This window comes from Gopherus flavomarginatus, chromosome 7, assembly GCF_025201925.1.
Source record: "Gopherus flavomarginatus isolate rGopFla2 chromosome 7, rGopFla2.mat.asm, whole genome shotgun sequence".
Taxonomy (NCBI): Eukaryota; Metazoa; Chordata; order Testudines; family Testudinidae; genus Gopherus; species Gopherus flavomarginatus.
The window spans coordinates 90835757-90854294 of NC_066623.1; the positions used below are offsets into that span (position 1 = coordinate 90835757).

An 18538-nucleotide genomic window follows, 5' to 3' on the forward strand; every position below is an offset into this window, starting at 1 on the left:
GCATTGGAGAAGTGCATTGTTCTGTGCAGCTAAGCAAATGACACTTCTCATCACTAGTATTTATTCCAATAATAAATGCATCTCACATTTAATTTATAATGTCTGATTTTACAAACTATAAAGCTTTTTGGATAACATAAGAAGCTCTCCAAAGTTTGCCCAAGCTCTGAATAAACCCAACCTGAATGCTTTTTTGGTTTCAAAAAAGTATAACTCTTTTCCTCCCCACTGTCTTTCATTTTGGGTGGCTGCTTTGCACTTCAAGGTTCAAACCAGGACCTCAGAGTCTGTTTACATGGAATGTGCAGCCCCATTGTTCAGCTAGAAGCACAAGAAATACTGGCCTCAATTTGCCCATGCATCAGTGCAGAGCCTGGTGCAGGAATTGAGAGGGCAGACTTGTGCCTCACTGATTCCATGGGTTCCCAGGGTTAGTTTGGAACTGGTGTGGAATCATTATACCCACATGCCTAAAAGACCTCAGCATGCTATTAGAATGCCCGGGGCATCTCCAGTGCCATAAACTCTTGCAAGGAGGTGCACAGCCATGAAAGCACAGTGGGAAAGAGGCATGGATATTTCCCATGCAGCTGTGTGGCTGCTGTGTATTCCCTTCATGCCAGCAGAGCTGGTGAAAGGCACCAGAGGTCAAGGATGAATCAGGCCCATTATGAAAAAAAAAAAATCCTAATAAGATTTCCAGCCCAGTTTTGCAGTCTCAAATGGTTTATCTAAGCATCTGCTCTTTCCTGCTGATTTGGACCAAACCTAAATGCTGAATATTTTAAGAATCATAAATAAATTGTGTCAAATTAACATTAATGGTAACATATTGCAAAAAGGAGAGCCAGATTGTTAATGGCATTGCTATTCTCGGGTCAGTCTCTTATAACTGTAAAGATACTGTACTGTGGCACATGAGTAATGTATGTAAGATTGCCTGCTGTTCTGAGACCTCTAGACAGGCTAAGCACAGCAGGGTGAGTAGCACTGGAATTTGTTTTACAGGAAGCCTTCATTTCCTTGCTTTTGAGGGGTTAAGTGAGGCACTTCAACCACTGCTCTCTCTTGGGGGTTATGTTGGGGAAAGTCAGCTTTAAGTTTCCCCCAGAGGCTTTTCAGGAGCTCTAGCAGTAGAGGCTGCTGTCAAAGGAGAACAGCAGAATGCAATGAATCAGTGTATTCCCCAGTCACCTTGGCTACATTCCCTTCCCAGCCAGAGCTGTCCATTTTTCAGACTGTGATGGTTCCACGCTAGTCCCCAGGCTTGTGCTGTCACAACCACCCTGACAGATTTTTGACCACCAGGGATCTGGTTTACGCTGACCTGAATCAGGGCTCAATCTGATTCTTTTTTTAATTGCTTCTTTTAGGGTGATATGGGGAAGGAGGAAAATCTGACAATAATGCTGTGAGCATACATTAGCATCACTATGAGCTGAGTATCTTATGATCCATAATAATATCAAATGTATAACTACCTTTATGGAAAGTAGCTACTGTGTTTGTTCAGTTGTTGCTTTTTAAAACTCAGTGCATCATTTTAGCAAGCCGCTTGCTATGTGTGGGTCCTAGAGGGCTGAATTTGTTGTAGACATATTTTGTATGTGGGGGAGAACACAAGTGTTAATCTCTCTCTCTCTCTCTCTCTTTTAAATGAAAGTGGTTGATTTCAAAATTTCTAATAAGAAAAATAATGCTATTGCTTCCTGGCTAAGATCTATTGTGGCCGGTCTGAACATGAGACTACTTGGCTAACAAACTGTTCTCTAATTTGTAATGGAAATCCTTTAAGGCAGTTGTTTTGCTCAGGTAACTGCCAGGAAAGTTTATGCTTTCTCTCAAGAAAAAAATGAAAAGGGTATTTCAAATCAAACCCAACGTTTAAACTACTGTTGGCACTTTGGGGACTACTTCTATTTAGCTACTGCCATATTACTGATCAGTGATATCGTTTTGTAACTGTAATAGTTCCAACACATCCATATTGGAGATTGTAATTTAGTTTCCATCTAGGATGACCAGACAGCAAATGTGAAAAATCAGGACGGGGGTGGGCGATAATAGGAACCTATATAAGAAAAAGACCCAAAAATTGGGACTGTCCCTATAAAATTGGGCCATCTGGTCACCCTATTTCCATCCTGCATTAAAATTGGGTAATGGCCAGAGAAACTGAAATGTTGAGTGGGATGAGGATGGAAAACTTTGTACTATAAATTCAGATTGTTAAAGTCATGCTGAATAGCACAGGGATGCATTTCTTAATAACATGGCGGCATCAAGACACACAAATGAATATTTTAAGCCAAAAGTTGTATTTCATCCACATTTTAGAGTTCATGCGTAAGAATTGTTCCATATGTAAAACTTTTTTATAACTGAATTGAAAGAAATAGTTACAGCTTTTCTTTACCAGTAGCTGTACAAGCTACGGAGTGGGGAGGTTCAATACACAGCCTGCTGAAGTCAATGGAAAGACACACATTTGGCATCAGTGGTTTTTGGATTAGCCCCTATAATTAATTCATGAACTAATGTCGTGCACTGTTTATACAGAAATAACATCACCCCAATTCAGAATGCAGCGGGCAAGTAAAAGCACATCAGTCTCTCAGACCTATTCTTTTAGAACATCTTTATATGTAGCCTGGAAACTAGCAGAGAAATTGAGTTTGGTGAATAATTGACTTGATTTTTGTTTGACTATAAATATGCCCATGCATCATAAAATATAAAGTGTTCTCTGAAAACAGATGTCATTGTCCTTGTATTTTTTAGACCAGCATGAATAATCACTTTTATTTTACACATATAACAAAAAACCACCCTACTCGTACACGCCCCCATGTACAATCCTTTTTGGGCTTTGGGCTACTTAAAACTAATTTCCTGTAACTAAGTCACAAATTATTCATGGTTTCCTCCCATTGTGATATTTAATGATAACAATTTGAGTGCATACCAAATATTGTAGAACTCTGTGCTTAAAAAAATGAATTCAAGACTGATCATCCATTCTGTGAACCTCTTGTATACCAAATAGATTGGAATGCCACATTACCATTTAGGCACAAGAATTAGCCTTGTCATTTGACCACTCTTGTTTCTAAAAGTCATTCATATTTTTCATCAGCTATTTTAAAAAAAAATCTTTAAAAAATACCTGTTTCACTTATGTCATTTCTTTCCCTTCATTTTCAGTTTGCATTCCTGAAACGTTGCCTGCAATGCTTAATGGGTTTCTTTTGCCAGCAGTTGTTTTACTGTGCATGTCCATGTCATAATTAGATTATACAGCAACAAAGCAAATGGTTTGTATGCCTGTTCGTCATTTAGGGTGTCCTCCTTTCTGTCCATATTGCTAAACAAGTTTGTTTAGGAAGGGGTTAGAGATTTTCTAACCTATAAATCCTGATTTTTTTCTGATTCCCCATAAACCACAAATCTGATTGCATTATAAATTATGTAAAAATTGGAAAACATCTTTAAACTCCTAGGCTGGATTTTTTGATACAGTAGCTCAATATCTTGACTATAAAAAGAATTGAAAAATATGTTTTGTTGTTAGTGATTTTTAAATATTTTGTGTGAAGTCAAGCAGAATACTTAAATACGATAACAGCCACCCTTGCCGCTGTTCATTGATGTATGGGATGCAAACTTCCATCAACTGCATAGCAGAAATTCCATCTGGACAGTGCTGCAAACTTTCCATTTATGTGAAATTTCTTTTTTCATGAAAACACATCCCCTTTCTGTCCCTTGCAGGAACTCATTAATTTTTTTCCATAGTGAGCATCCTCTTTGTTCCACAGATCTCAGTGATACTTTTGTCATTAATTTCAATGGGAGTAGGACCTGGTTCACTAAATTAGATCCCTGGCACGGTCTTCTCAAATGTCATATATGTGAAACCTGAGCATGTAGGGAAAGTTAAATGAAAATTTACTGTCACATCTTCATTGATATCATATTAGCACTTCAGATGCTCACTTTGCTTGTGTTTGACATGTAAATTGCTAGGTTTCATCTCAGATGACTTTGAGGTTTCTTGCATTCCAGTTTAGATTATGTCAAGCCTTGTGTGTTCCTGAGAGCAGAGTTGGTGGCCAGGTTAGAGATGGCAAGGTCATGTTTGGCCTAATTCTCTACTATACACCCTGTGTCACTATTGACAGCTATGCAAAATGGTGTGAAATGCTGCCATTCTGAGTTTGGTAGCATTTTGCATCCACTCTGCACAAGCCTAAATGACCACCCCAACTGCAGGGCATCTCTCCACCTCTCTGCTGATGCAAGGTCCTTCTCTAATGTGAATTTTGTAGTGCTTTGTCCAATTATTTTAATTGTCTCAGGTGATGGAATACCCACCATTTCTCTTTAAAGGCTATTCCTCAGTCAAAACAGATCTCATAGTTTCTCCTATTACTCCTATTTCTAATGCCTTATCCCACATCAGAAAAGTTTATCTTGCACAGTGCAAGCATGAGGGAAAGATAATGATCATGACCAGAAATAATTGGCAAATTTTATCAGGCATTAATGAAAACAATGCAGTGTGACCACCAAGTTCCTCTGGTCTGGGAACTCTATCCTGCAAGGAGCTCAGAACTCTGGCTCCAGTCCAGTAAACCACTTAACAGCATGTGCATAGTCCATTTTGTCTTCAGGGATGCTAAGGCTCACACTTACCCCTGTATGTCATTAGATATACACATTTTCTGTCTTGCTATATCCTACCCTTCATTTTACCTGCACTGTTACTGCAGAGTAAAAGAGGAAACATACAAGAGGCTTGAGACTTACTTGGCTGAACACTTGTACATAGCTATAGCCTGCATTTACAGATAGTGCTGGAAAGCTCTAGGTTTTTTGCCACCCCAAGCAAAAACATTTTTGGCTGCCCCTTGCCCCAGCCCTGGGCTCTCACCCCCATCCCCACTGCCCCAGCCCTGGGCTCTCTCTTCTCACCCCCTACTCGCACCCCCTGCCGCCCCAGCACTGGGCTCTCCACCCTACCCCACCCACACTCCCTGCCGCCCCAGCGCTGGGCTCTCCCCCACCACCCCATCCATTCCCCCTGCTGCCCAAGTGCTGGGCTCTCTCCCCCCCCCCCGGCATCCTCTGCCACCCCAGCACTGGGCTCTCCACCCCACCCATACCCCCGTTGCCCTCCTCCCCCCCCACCAAGTGCGGACTCTGCCCACTCCCCCCTTGCCTCCAGCCGGGCCGGTGCTGGCAGGGTCGAGGTAAGCAGCATGGCTCCCAGGCCACGCCTCAGCCCAGGGTCCCTCCAGCTGGAGCTCCTGCCTCCAGGACCAGCCAGGATCTGGGAGGATAGAGCCTGGGGACTGCCCCAGCAGGGGGCGGAGGAGCTGAGGCAGGGTAGCCCCAAAGGGAGCGGAGACCCAGAGAGTGGGACACGGTCCCAGTGCCCCACCCTCTATGGCCCCGCTGCTGCTGCTGCTTCTGGCCGCCCTGCCACAGTCCCTTGGAGGCTCAGGATGTTTTGTCCAGTGCTGGCTGCGGTGCTGGGGGGCAGCTCCCAGCCTGAGGGTTCCCCACTAGGATCCTGCCCGACCCAGCCACAAGGTGCGGCGCTGCTCCCCCGTGGCACGAACCGCAGCGGCCCCAGGGTGCTCCCCCGTGCACGACGCGCTGCTGCTTCCAGGGCTGGCTCTAGGGTTTTGCTGCTGGAAGCCAAAAAAAAAAGAGAGCCAGAATGCCACCCTTGAAAATGTGCTGCCCCAAGCATGTGTTTGGTTTGCTGGTCCCTAGAGCAGGCCCTGGCCATTTGCTTCCTGCTGTGCATCACGTCAGCACTTGTAGATTCAATACTAAATAGTTTCTCTTTTTCCTTGGTACTGAATACTTCAAATATTTGTACACAGTTATTAGGACCCTCCTAGACATTGCAGAACGAAATTATACATAGATCAGTCCCGATTCTGCTGTCAGTGACACGGGAGCAAATCAGGATTAGAACCATTGATGTATATGGAGTTGTATCCATGTAAACCTGACGTTAAGTGACCTGGGAAGTTAGCTTTCATAATCTTCCTTGTAAGGAGTTCCTGCGATGCCTCTGTGTAAGCAGCCTAAAATTCTGTTCTCATTAGCTAATCAGGCCAGATGAATGAAAACAAGCCAGGCTTGTAGGGTGTAAAAAAAGAGACTTGTTTCCTCTCAGGAAAGTGGGAGGTCAGCAGGAGCACTTATCTGAAAAGGTTCCCAGAACAGGAGATCCTTCTAATATACAATGATTACTATTAAAATATTTATGAGCTCCCTAAATATATGGAATGCCGCCAATACCACAGGAAAGTTAATTAGGCAAAACTGTAAAGATTTTAATGGTGTCCACTGTATGAGTCAGTTTATACTGCTTGAGAGTGTTCTTTGGGCCACTTCAGAGCTGTAATACAGCCAGGCTTTCAGGACTGCAGCTCTTATGTCCAAGACACAAGAAAACACAGGCAGGAGTTTTTGTTTTTTCCACTCACAGAATTCTATGACTGTCTATTCAGCTTTATTTCCTCCTGGCCTTGAGTAAATCTCCATGTAGTCAGTTTTCTAACCCACTTCTGTTCTTCTAAGGCTTCCATCCCACATTTTCCAAAACCAGCATGTCTTATTTTCTAGAAATCATGGCATTGCCTGCCCCAACACACTCATAGCCACACTGATTTTTCAGCTGAAAGTCTAGGGTTCTAATGGATAGTATGCATCACAATAATAGGCCATTCTGAGCAAGATCACCAAACACACACACAAAATGCAATTCCATCGTCACACTCACTGTCCCTAAGGCCATGGCTACACTTACAGTTCTGCAGCGCTGGTAGTTACAGCTGTGTTCGTACAGCTGTGTAGGGCCAGCGCTGCAGTGTGGCCACACTGACAGCTACCAGCGCTGCAGTGTGGCCACATTTGCAGCATTTGCAGCGCTGTTGGGAGTGGTGCATTGTGGGCAGCTATCCCAGCATTCAAGTGACTGCAACGTGCTTTTCAAAAGAGGGGGGTGGGGTGGAATGTGACAGGGAGCGTGGAGGAGACAGAGAGAATGGATTTTTGGAGTTGACACTGTTCTCAGCTCCCTGCCTTGCAAGTTCTAAGGACTGGAAGACACACAGTGCCTACCTTCAATCATTTTAAAAGTTCTGACCCCTTTGCCCACCCCTCTCTCATTCACTAAATGCAAATTATGTACTCCTAAATAGCCATCAGACCAGATAAGCATCTGCTCAACATGGACTTCCCCCTCCCCCTCTGCCATGTGAGCATGCTGTTTCTCTCTTCAAGCAAACAGCTGTGAACATTCCAAAGTAATTCCCCTGCCTGCCTCCGCTCGCTCAGCAAACAGGAGCTGTGTTTGTTTTTTAAATAAGCAGTTTGGCTGAACTCCGAGCTCTCCCTTTCTTCCAGTTTGTTGTGGACAGGAATTCTGGGATACCTCCTAATACCCCGGAGGTCAATAAAAGCGCTGGTGGGGTCCACACTTGCTGACCAGCGCTGGATCACCAGCGCTGGAATTGCTACACCCGAGGCTCGACTGGGTGTACAGCCAGCGCTGCAACCAGGGAGTTGCAGCGCTGGCCGTGCTTTGCAAGTGTGGCCACATCCTAAGTTGCAGTGCTGTAACCCCCTCACCAGCACTGCAACTCTCTAGTGTAGCCATGGCCTAAGAGGGTGAGTTCTAAAGGAAAACAGCCTGAAGGTTAAAGTTTTCTATGGCATGTATTCTAGCATGCTTGTCATTGGAGTGAGAAGCATGCCACAGACCATGAAGTACTCGTATCTTAAATTATTAGTTTCTGGCTCTGATTCTGATCTCATTTACACCAGTTTTTTCCCAATGTAATTCCATTACTTCACTGAAGTTAATTTGGGTGTAAACCAGTGTTCTGTATGTGAGAGCCAAATCACACACCCTTCTCTATTGTTTTCTCAGAAGTACAGCTGCTAAAGCCATAAAATAAATATCGTTAACATACATCAGCAAATTGCTTTTACACTTGGATTCCTTATTAAATTAAATTACAATATTAGTTATAATGAGTGTAATCCATTTATTAACATTGACCCAAAGTCCTCTGGAGAATGTTGTAAATCCTTTTCATGTTCCTGAGTTGGCATTTGCGCTGTGAATTAACTGAAAGGTCTGTTAAATCACATGTAGTGAAAGGGCTTCCTATTAACTTTACATCTGAAAAGGCCCCTGTGCCAGGTCTATTCCAGAGGTCCAGAATAAGTTACGAGACAGAAATTTGTTCCTGCTATATCGTTACAAATGTTGCCACTCTCAACAAATTTGACACACTAGTATCTTCTTTATCCGCTGGCACAGTCTTGCTCCTGTGTCTGAAAACACCTTATTTGCGACACTTGCCCTCATTTTTTCTCCCCTGCTACATGCCACTTAATATAATTATCCTTCTGAAATTAAGTTATATCTTAGGGTTTTATACTGCTACCCATCACTATAGACTCTGAGCATCTTCCATCCAAAAAAATAAGACCAAAGTCCCTAGTGGACTTCATGGGAATAGCCAGGGCTTCCCTCTCTTAGGCCTGGACTACACTGGGGGGGAGGGAATTGATCTAAGGGTATGTCTATACTACAGGATTATTCCAATTTTACATAAACCGGTTTTGTAAAACAGATTGTATAAAGTCGAGTGCACGCGGCCACACAAAGCACAATAATTTGGTGGTGTGCGTCCATGTACCAAGGCTAGCATCGATTTCTGGAGCGTTGCACTGTGGGTAGCTATCCTGTAGCTATCCCATAGTTCCCGCAGTCTCCTCCACCCATTGGAATTCTGGGCTGAGATCCCAATGCATGATGGTGCAAAAACAGTGTCACGGATGATTCTGGGTAAATGTCATCACTCATTCCTTCCTCCATGAAAGCAACGGCAGACAATCATTTTGCGCCCTTTTCCCCTGGATTGCACTGGCAGACGCCATAGCATGGCAACCATGGAACCTGTTTTGCCTTTTGTCACTGTCACCGTATGTGTACTGGATGCCGCTGACAGAGGCGGTACTGCAGCGCCACACAGCAGCATTCATTTGCCTTTGCAAGGTAGCAGAGACGGTTACAGTCATTCTGTACCGTCTGCTGCTGTCATGGGTGCTCCTGGCTGACCTTCGCTGAGGTCGGCCGGGGGCGCAAAGACAGAAATGGGCATGACCCCCCGGGTCATTCCCTCTTTTATGTTTTATCTAAAAATAGAGTCAGTCCTGCCTAGAATATGGGGCAAGTGTACTAGAGAACCAGTGTATCAGAGAACCAGAGAGCACAGATCCCACAGAAAAGATGAGCTGAATGCCATTCTAGGGGGTGCCCCTGCAACAACCCCACCCGTTGCTTCCCTCCTCTCCCAACCCTTCTGGGCTACCGTTGCAGGGTCCCCCCATTTGTGTGACGAAGTAATAAAGAATGCAGGAATAAGAAACACTGACTTTTTAGTGAGATAAAATGAGAGGGAGGCAGCCTCCAGCTGCTATGATAGTCCAGGCAGTACAGAATCTTTTCTTTAGACATGAAAGTGGGGGGCTGATGGAGTTCAGTCCCCAGTTGCTATGATGAGGACGGTTACCAGCCGTTCTGTACCATCTGCCGGGAATAACCGGGAGTCATTCCTATTTTTACCTTGGCGCCCCCAGCCGACCTCACCTGAGGCCAGCGAGGAGCACTCACAGGATGATGACGAGGACGGCTACTAGTCCTACTGTACTGCACCGTCTGCAATTGGGGAAAGGAGGGGAGAGGATGCTGCTGTTCAGTGCCCCAGCACCACATCTACTGGCAGCATGCAGTAGACATACGGTGACGTTGAAAAAAAATCAAGAAACTATTTTTTCCCCTTTTCTTTCATGGGGAGAGAGAGGGAGTAAATTGACGAGATACACCCTGAACCACCCTGGACAATGTGTTTGACCCTACAGGCATTGGGAGGTCAGCCAAGAATGCAAATGCTTTTCGGAGACTGCGGGGACTGTGGGATAGCTGGAGTCCTCAGTCCCCCCTCTCTTCCTCCATGAGCGTCCATTTGATTCTTTGGCTTTCCATTACGCTTGTCACACAGCACTTTGCTGTGGACTCTGTATCATAACCTGGAGATTTCTTTCAAGTGCTTTGGCATTTCGTCTTCTGTAACGGAGCTCTGATAGAACAGATTTGTCTCCCCATACAGTGATCAGATCCAGTATGTCCTGTACTGTCCATGCTGGAGCTCTTTTTGTATTTGGGACTGCATCGCCACCCGTGCTGATCAGAGCTCTACACTGGGAAAACAGGAAATGCAATTTAAAAGTTCGCGGGGCTTTTCCTGTCTACCTGGCCAGTGCATCTGAGTTCAGATTGCTTTCCAGAGCAGTCACAGTGGTGCACTGTGGGATATCGCCTGGAGGCCAATACCGTCGATTTGCGGTCACACTAACCCTAATCCGATATGGTAATACCGATTTCAGCGCTACTCCTCTCGTCGGGGAGGAGTACAGAAACCAGTTTAAAGAGCCCTTTATATTGATATAAAGGGCCTCGTCGTGTGGACGGGTGCAGCGTTAAATCGGTTTAACGCTGCTAAAATCAGTATAAACGCATAGTGTAGACCAGGCCTAAGATACACAACTTCAGCTACGAGAATAACGTAGCTGAAGTCGACGTATCTTAGATCGAATTAAAATTACTTATTTCATATCCTCGCGGTGCTGGATCGACAGCCGCAGCTCCCCCGTCAACTTTGCTTCCGCCTCTCACGCTGCTGGAGTTCAGCAGTGGACGGGAGAGTGATTGGAGATCGACTTATCGCGTCTACACTACACACAATAAATCGATCCCCTATAGATCGATTGCTACATGCCAATCCGGTGGGTAGTGCAGATGTACCCTTAGGATTAAAATCTCTGGAGTATATTTGGTTCCTGGGAGCTCTTGGTAGGTTAATTTATTTCTTTTGCTTCAGGATTCTGGGAGGCTTTTGGGAGGGAACATTTGAGTGGATGGAGGTATCGGTGTTGTGTCATTCTTACTATGTGAATAGACTTTACTGAAGATGAAGGTTTTGCAGTGTTTCCTAAAGTTGGTCAGATGATTATTTAATTGTATAGAACATCCAGAATGCAATGTGTATGGAAGAATGTAGTGGAAATAGCTGTACTGTGTGTATTGATTCACTTGACTAATGCACTAGTCTATGGCTTCTTAGTATGTTTTACCAAATCAGTTGGATCATTCCTCTTCTCCTCCCTCTCCCCCATGATAAAACCCACAGGAAAGGTGTCTAGAGAGGTAATCTTCAGAAAGATACCCTTATGAAGTTATTTCCCTGTTGTTCCATTAACAGCATGGGTTGGCCTCCTTCTGAAATATACCACTGGACCTTCCTTTATAGTTGGTGAATCTCCTAAAATTTGTGGGAGATTAAGGTTATCTAGGTCAGAATTCTTGCCTCTGGCAGAAGCCCTCTTCTCTTTGGCATTAGCTGTCCCAAGGATCCTAAGGAGAGGAGGCTCCATAGCAACAATAATGCATTCTTTTCCAAAAAATCTCTAGAAGGATGGAAATGGAGAACAATATAGTGTATATCTGTGCACCTGCCCATGGCCCATCCTCCATGTGTGGATCTTGGGACACCATCCACATGTTAAGGACTGGGAAAATTGTCTGAAGGTCAGAGCAGAAGTCAGGTCTAGTGGGTGCAGCAGGTGTCCAGGTCAGCAGACAGAGTCAAGGTTCAGCACTAGAGTCAACTGCCAATTACCAGAGCCCAGAGGCAGAGCTGGGACTGGTAACTGATGGTCAGAAGTGAGGCAAAATGACAGGATCTGGAAGAGAGGCAAGGATCAGGCACAGAGCAGGAGCACATTGGTGAGCAGGAACAAAGGCAGGAGGAAGCCAGGAGCAAAGAAGGAATCAGGAACATGGTTGGGTGTAGAATGAAGGAAGCAGGCACAAGCAGGATCCAATGCAGCAGCAACAGGGAATCACCTAATTGCTCAGACAACTTCCTATGCCTCTTTCTGGCTTATGTGGAGTTTGGCGATCCTCCAATCCAGGCTTCTGCGGGTGGTGCCTCGGCTGAGGCTGTAGTCATATTAGCTCCTCAACCCACCAGGCTTCAGCAGACATTGGGTGGAGATGAAAATGCGACAGCTGTCTGGGCACTCTCAGGCCTGGGTTTGAGATCCAGGACATCACACCAGGTCTCTATTTGGAGATCATCCAAACATGAGCGTATTTGACCTGATATGTGATTTGGAAGTGGGGATCCCAGCTAGAACATTAGTTTAGTACATGTGTTTCTGTTCTCCTCTAATACAGAGCTGGTTTTACTTTGTAAAAAGCGACAAAGAGTCCTGTAGCACCTTATAGACTAACAGACATATTGGAGCATAAGCTTTCAGGGGTGAATACCCACTTCATCAGATACATGTAGCGGAAAGTTTTACTTTGGATACCTATGTGGCTTTGAGCATGATTAAGTCCTTGGCATTGGTGAGGCCAGTGTTAAACAAAGAATCAGCATGTTAGTCTCAACATCTATAAATAAAAAAATACTGGGGTCCAGATTAAACCATTATTTTGTTAAACTGGCAAATGAAAATTATTTTTATGTAATTTATCTCTTGACAGATGATAACGAATGCGAAAATGCTACACAACCTTGTGGAGAAAATGCTAACTGTACCAATACTGTGGGGAGTTATTACTGCATGTGTGCAACTGGTTTCAGATCGAGCAGTGGTCAAGAGAAGTTTGTAACTAATGATGGAACCTTTTGTGTGGGTAAGTTACTATAATGTCATCCAGATAGTTTTAAATTGTCACTTATTTCTTGTGCCTATTGTTAGTTAGAGAAATCCAGTAAAAGAAATTCAGGTGCCCTGATCTGTGCAATTTGGATGAGGGCTTCCCACAATTCACAGACCTGGTATTCTGGTTCAAACCCCTAGGTCTCAATAACAAAAGACTGCTTCCTAGTATCTTTACTCAACAAAAGTCCCATTGAACTCAAGAGAACTTCAGGATTTAACCTGAATGTGCTAGCTTTATATAGGAATATAGATCTAAGGCCAAATGGTGGCCCACATTCTTTCTACCTCATACCATCTTCTCCTGGATCTGCCAACACAATGGGCCTGGCAGGGGTCAGATGGGATTTGGTTAGAATTCAAGGCAATCCACTGATCCTGGACCAGCAGAATGGCCTTTAGGGTTTGTCCCAGCCACGTTCAGTTTGATTACACCTCAGCACCAGACTCTGGCCAATATTCCAAAATTCCCTTCATCTCTCACTAATTCTTCTTTTCAGTTCTGGTTTAAGGTAGTGAGTAGGATGAGTAGCTACCTGCATTCTGTGCAGTCCTTCGGTTTCTGCCTGCATAGCAGTTTAATGGATCACATTTAGGATTACAAAACAGAAATATTCTCTGGGAAAATATTATTTCTGAACAATTGTGCAGTCCTTACCCTTCACTGGAAGAATTGTAACTATTTCTCTTTTTTCAATCCTTTGGTAATTTTCTTTGTGTGCTGTGATACTCTTTGGGGAATGGGAAAACAAGCAATAAATCCATTGCCTCTTTACACAGGTATATCATCTTTGGGCTGATTATATCTAGTTCCAGATATTGCTCTCTAAAGCTTGACAGTCCTGACAATCTCTGTCTTTTCTTACCATTCCAAATATAAGCAAAGGAGTTGCATATTAGGCTAGAGAGGGATCTAGTCAAACTTCCATTGATGTTCCTCACATCCTGATATCATGTTTCCCTTTTACTAAGTTGCTGTGAATCTTTTCTCAAGTTATCTGGGATTCATGTTGTGAGCACAATGAGCTGTAAAAATTACCTGTTTCTAGATGTCTTGATTTTTACTATAAGCTTCAGAAGTCTTGTCTTCAAGGTTGTTTCACTTGAATGTTCCTAGTTTTGCTTTACTTTTTTGCCAGCTGAGATTACTTTTTATTATTATGCTTGTCTGTCTATATCCACCTGTCGTCCCTTTTCTTGTACTAAGGTTATGTCTACACTGCAGCCATAGGTATGACTAAAGCACGTGCAGACATACCTGAGTTAGCATGGGTCTAGCTAGCTATGTACTCAAGAGGCTAATCTGTGCTGTTGCAGCTTCACTATTATTATTCAAATTAGCTAGATCCAAGCTAACTTGGATATGCCTACACGTGCTGAAGTCCCTGATTTCAAAGCAAACGTATCCTAGATTGTAAGTATCTAGATGGGCAAGGACTATCTCTTTGTTCTGTGATTGAACACCACCTAGCACAATGGTGTCCTGATCCATGCCTTAGGTATTATAAATTAATAATAAACTTTTTTTCCCTGCTGTTCAGAGTGCAGACATTCTACTGTCATCCTCTAGTGGTCATTGATTGGCATATTATCCCATTAAATACAGATACAAAATAAATAAAGTCAGTTTTGCAGTTTATCAAGGAAGCCATAGAGGATTACGTTGTAACCCATGGATCTGCTACAGTGGGAGAGGTCTCAGACATGTCTTCTACACACAGACAATAGCACCCTAGCGGAGTACCTAGGTGGGAGGCAGTGCCATATGTCTGGAGTGGACCCCAGTATTATAATAGGAATCTAGTAGTGTTGGCTATGCTGGACAACTCAGAGCTGCTTAATTTGCACTAGGACAGTGCTACCAGCCCACTTGCTGATTTATGTGGTCCCAAGACAGATTCTCAATTTGCACAATCTAAGCTTTCTTTAAACAAACAAACAAAAAGTTTCTATCCCTCTGAGATGTCATGTTAACCTTTCAAATGTGAAGCAAGGATAACCAATGTTGTCTTCCTGGGTCTAAAGAGAGCCTGAAACACCGGTTCTGGGAGATGGCAGTTTCCCCTCCCCCACATTAATCTAATTGGGCTGTTAACTCTAATATCAAATGATGACACTTTACACGTCAGTGGTAAGTTTTTCATGGCAGATCATTATATCAGATAGATTAGCGAAGGGGGTGATGATAAGACTCACAGGGAGAAGAAAAACTGGAGATTGCTGTGGAGAAGGAAAAACAGAGGGAAGAAAGGAGGAGAGTCACAAAGATGTGGGACAGAGAAATTGAGAAAGGAGAATAGGGAATAAAAAAAACACAAAGTAGAAATAGTGGTGGTCCTGACGGTGAGGATATTTTCCCGCTTTCTGATGCTTAATATAAGTTTAAATAATAATTATAAGTTTATTTCCTACATAAAAGCCATTTTCCACCCTTGATCTTTGTATATTAGTTCTGCTGTGGGTCAAAGGGGAATGGAGCCCTAAATTGTAACCCCAGCCCAAGGGGTCAAAAATAGAATTTGTGTCTGTCCAGAATGAATTTGACATCTCTGCATCACAATTTCTGGAAGAAGTTGCACTATTCTTCCAAACGTGCGCTACTGCATTCGGGTCCTGACTTTTCCCCCAGCTGATTGGCCATTCACCCTTTCTCCCTCATAGCACTTTGGAGGGCCCTTTGTGTGGGGATATGGTATTATGCCACATAGCTCTTATCTATTTGCATATGCCCTTCTTAGGACAATTTGGAATCCAGTTTGTGTACATTGCTTCCTTCCACAGTGCAAAATCAAAAGGAACATCTGGTCCTTTACCAGTGGACTTTTCAATACCCTGCAAGCTGCTAACAAGCATCATTTATAATGTAGACATCAAGCTGTCTTGACTGGCTGATGAAGAATCAAAGAAATATAGCTATAATCCCATAATTGGCAAGACTGAACATAACAATCATTCTCACTACCTTTATATTAATTGGAATTATCTTGCCTGCTGTAGTAAATGAGCAGTGACCAAAAAGCAGAAATATAATAAAAAGTTATACATCTCTTTTCATACTAGTTAAATGGTGTTGGTAGTGTTATTTTGGGGGATTTTGCTTTAATATTTCTTTCTGATCAGAGCTATTATAAAGGCTTCAAAGCTCAGTTCCAGGGTTATTTTGAATATTGTCTGAAAGGCAGGGTTCCTTGCTGAGCCATGGCAAATGGCCTTCTCATTAAAGGGCCAAGTCCTTCAACCATCACTCATGAATCTTCTCACTAAAGACTACTCATGTGAGTTAGAGTTATAAGACTGGGTTTTTGGGGCCCAAACTTGCTCCTGTTGTAGATAATGGGAGAAGGAATGGGTTCCTAGCTACAAACCTCAGGTGGAAGTGGATTACTTTCTAAAAGAATTGACAAGCTGTTGTCTCCTGCGTGGTCTAAAGTTGCATATTCATCTAAAATAGAATGACCCCCCAAAAAACCCAAAACCCTGCAACAAGTACAGAAGAAAATTTAAACTAACACTGTTAAACTACTTAAAAGCAACATGCAATCTACCTTGAAATGGTAGTAAAATTGTTGATGGCACCTGCAAATCATATTGATTTAAAGAGAATGTGAAGGTGATCAGTACCTTTAATTATCTACTCCAGTAAATATTTTCTCCACAAACACTGCATTAGCTAGGATTCATATAAATTCATTCTGTATAGACAACTCAGCTGCAGATAAACTATTTGTATATACTCCTCAGTCGTTTTGTATGTCCTTAGCATCTTTGTTGCCTGTCATGTCCATGAGCTTCCACTTCTGTTTTGATAATCCTGGCTCCTCATTAAGGTCTCCATTACAATTAATGGAAGCAGCAAAGAATCCTGTGGCACCTTATAGACAGACTAACAGACGTTTTGGAGCATGAGCTTTCGTGGGTGAATACCCACTTCTTCAGATGCATGTGGTGGAAATATCCAGGGGCAGGTATATATATGCTAGCAAGCAAGCTAGAGATAACGAGGTCAGTTCAATCAGGGAGGATGAGGCCCTGTTCTAGTAGTTGAGGTGTGAAAACCAAGAGAGGAGAAACTGGTTCTGTAGTTGGCAAGCCATTCACAGTCTTTGTTCAATCCTGAGCTGATGGTGTCAAATTTGCAGATGAACTGAAGCTCAGCAGTTTCTCTTTGAAGTCTGGTCCTGAAGTTTTTTTGCTGCAGAATGGCCACCTTAAGGTCTGCTATAGTGTGGCCAGGGAGATTGAAGTGCTCTCCTACAGGTTTTTGTATATTGCCATTCCTAATGTCTGATTTGTGTCCATTTATCCTTTTCTGTAGAGACTGTCCAGTTTGGCCGATGTACATAGCAGAGGGGCATTGCTGGCATATGATGGCATATATTACATTGGTGGATGTGCAGGTGAATGAACCAGTGATGGTGTGGCTGATCTGGTTAGGTCCTGTGATGGTGTCGCTGGTGTAGATATGTGGGCAGAGTTGGCATCGAGGTTTGTTGCATGGATTGGTTCCTGAGCTAGAGTTATTATGGTGCAGTGTGCAGTTTCTGGTGAGAATATGTTTCAGGTTGGCAGATTGTCTGTGGGCAAGGACTGGCCTGCCACCCAAGGCCTGTGAAAGTGTGAGATCATTGTCCAGGATGGGTTGTAGATCCTTGATGATGCGTTGGAGGGGTTTTAGCTGGGGGCTGTATGTGATGGCCAGTGGAGTCCTGTTGGTTTCTTTCTTGGGTTTGTCTTGCAGTAGGAGGCTTCTGGGTACACGTCTGGCTCTGTTGATCTGTTTCCTTATTTCCTCGTGCGGGTATTGTAGTTTTGAGAATGCTTGGTGGAGATTTTGTAGGTGTTGGTCTCTGTCTGAGGGGTTAGAGCAGATGCAGTTGTACCTCAGTGCTTGGCTGTAGACAATGGATCGTGTGATGTGTCCGGGATGGAAGCTGGAGGCATGAAGGTAGGCATAGCGGTCGGTAGGTTTTCGATATAGGGTGGTGTTAATGTGACCATCACTTATTTGCACCGTGGTGTCAAGAAAGTGGACCTCCCGTGTAGATTGGTCCAGGCTGAGGTTGATGGTGGGGTGGAAGCTGTTGAATCATGGTGGAATTTTTCCAGAGTCTCCTTCCCATGGGTCCAGATGATGAAGATGTCATCAATGTAGCGTAGGTAGAGAAGGGGCGTGAGTGGATGAGAGCCGAGGAAGCGTTGTTCCGGGTCGGCCATAAAGATATTGGCATATTGTGGGGCCATGCGGGTGCCCATAGCAGTGCCACTGATCTGGAGATATATATTGTCATCAAATTTGAAATAGTTGTGTGTAAGTATAAAGGCACAGACCTCAGCAGCCAGTTGTGCTGTGGCATCATCAGGGATAGTGTTCCTGACAGCTTGTATTCCATCTGTGTGTGGGATGTTTGTGTAGAGAGCCTCTACATCCATGGTGGCTAGGATGGTGTTTTCTGGGAGGTGACCAATGCATTGTAGTTTTCTCAGGAAATCAGTGGTGTCACGGAGATAGCTGGGAGTGCTGGTGGCCTAGGGTCTGAGTAGAGAGTCCATATATCCAGACAGTCCTTCAGTGAGAGTCCTCAAGCCCAGAAGCCTCCTACTGCAAGACAAACCCAAGAAAGAAACCAACAGGACTCCACTGGCCATCACGTACAGCCCCCAGCTAAAACCCCTCCAACACATCATCAAGGATCTACAACCCATCCTCGACAAT

The 18538-nt window shown here is 43.8% G+C and overlaps 1 protein-coding gene across 2 annotated transcripts in view; it reads left to right on the forward strand.

Annotated features, from left to right (window-relative positions):
- Positions 1–18538, forward strand: part of ADGRL4 (adhesion G protein-coupled receptor L4) — a 102082-nt gene that overhangs the window by 42153 nt on the left and 41391 nt on the right. For both annotated transcript variants that reach the window (XM_050961871.1, XM_050961870.1), the window contains exon 3: positions 12647–12799. In XM_050961871.1, the coding sequence (XP_050817828.1) occupies positions 12647–12799 (153 nt within the window). The remainder of the gene's footprint in view (positions 1–12646; positions 12800–18538) is intronic.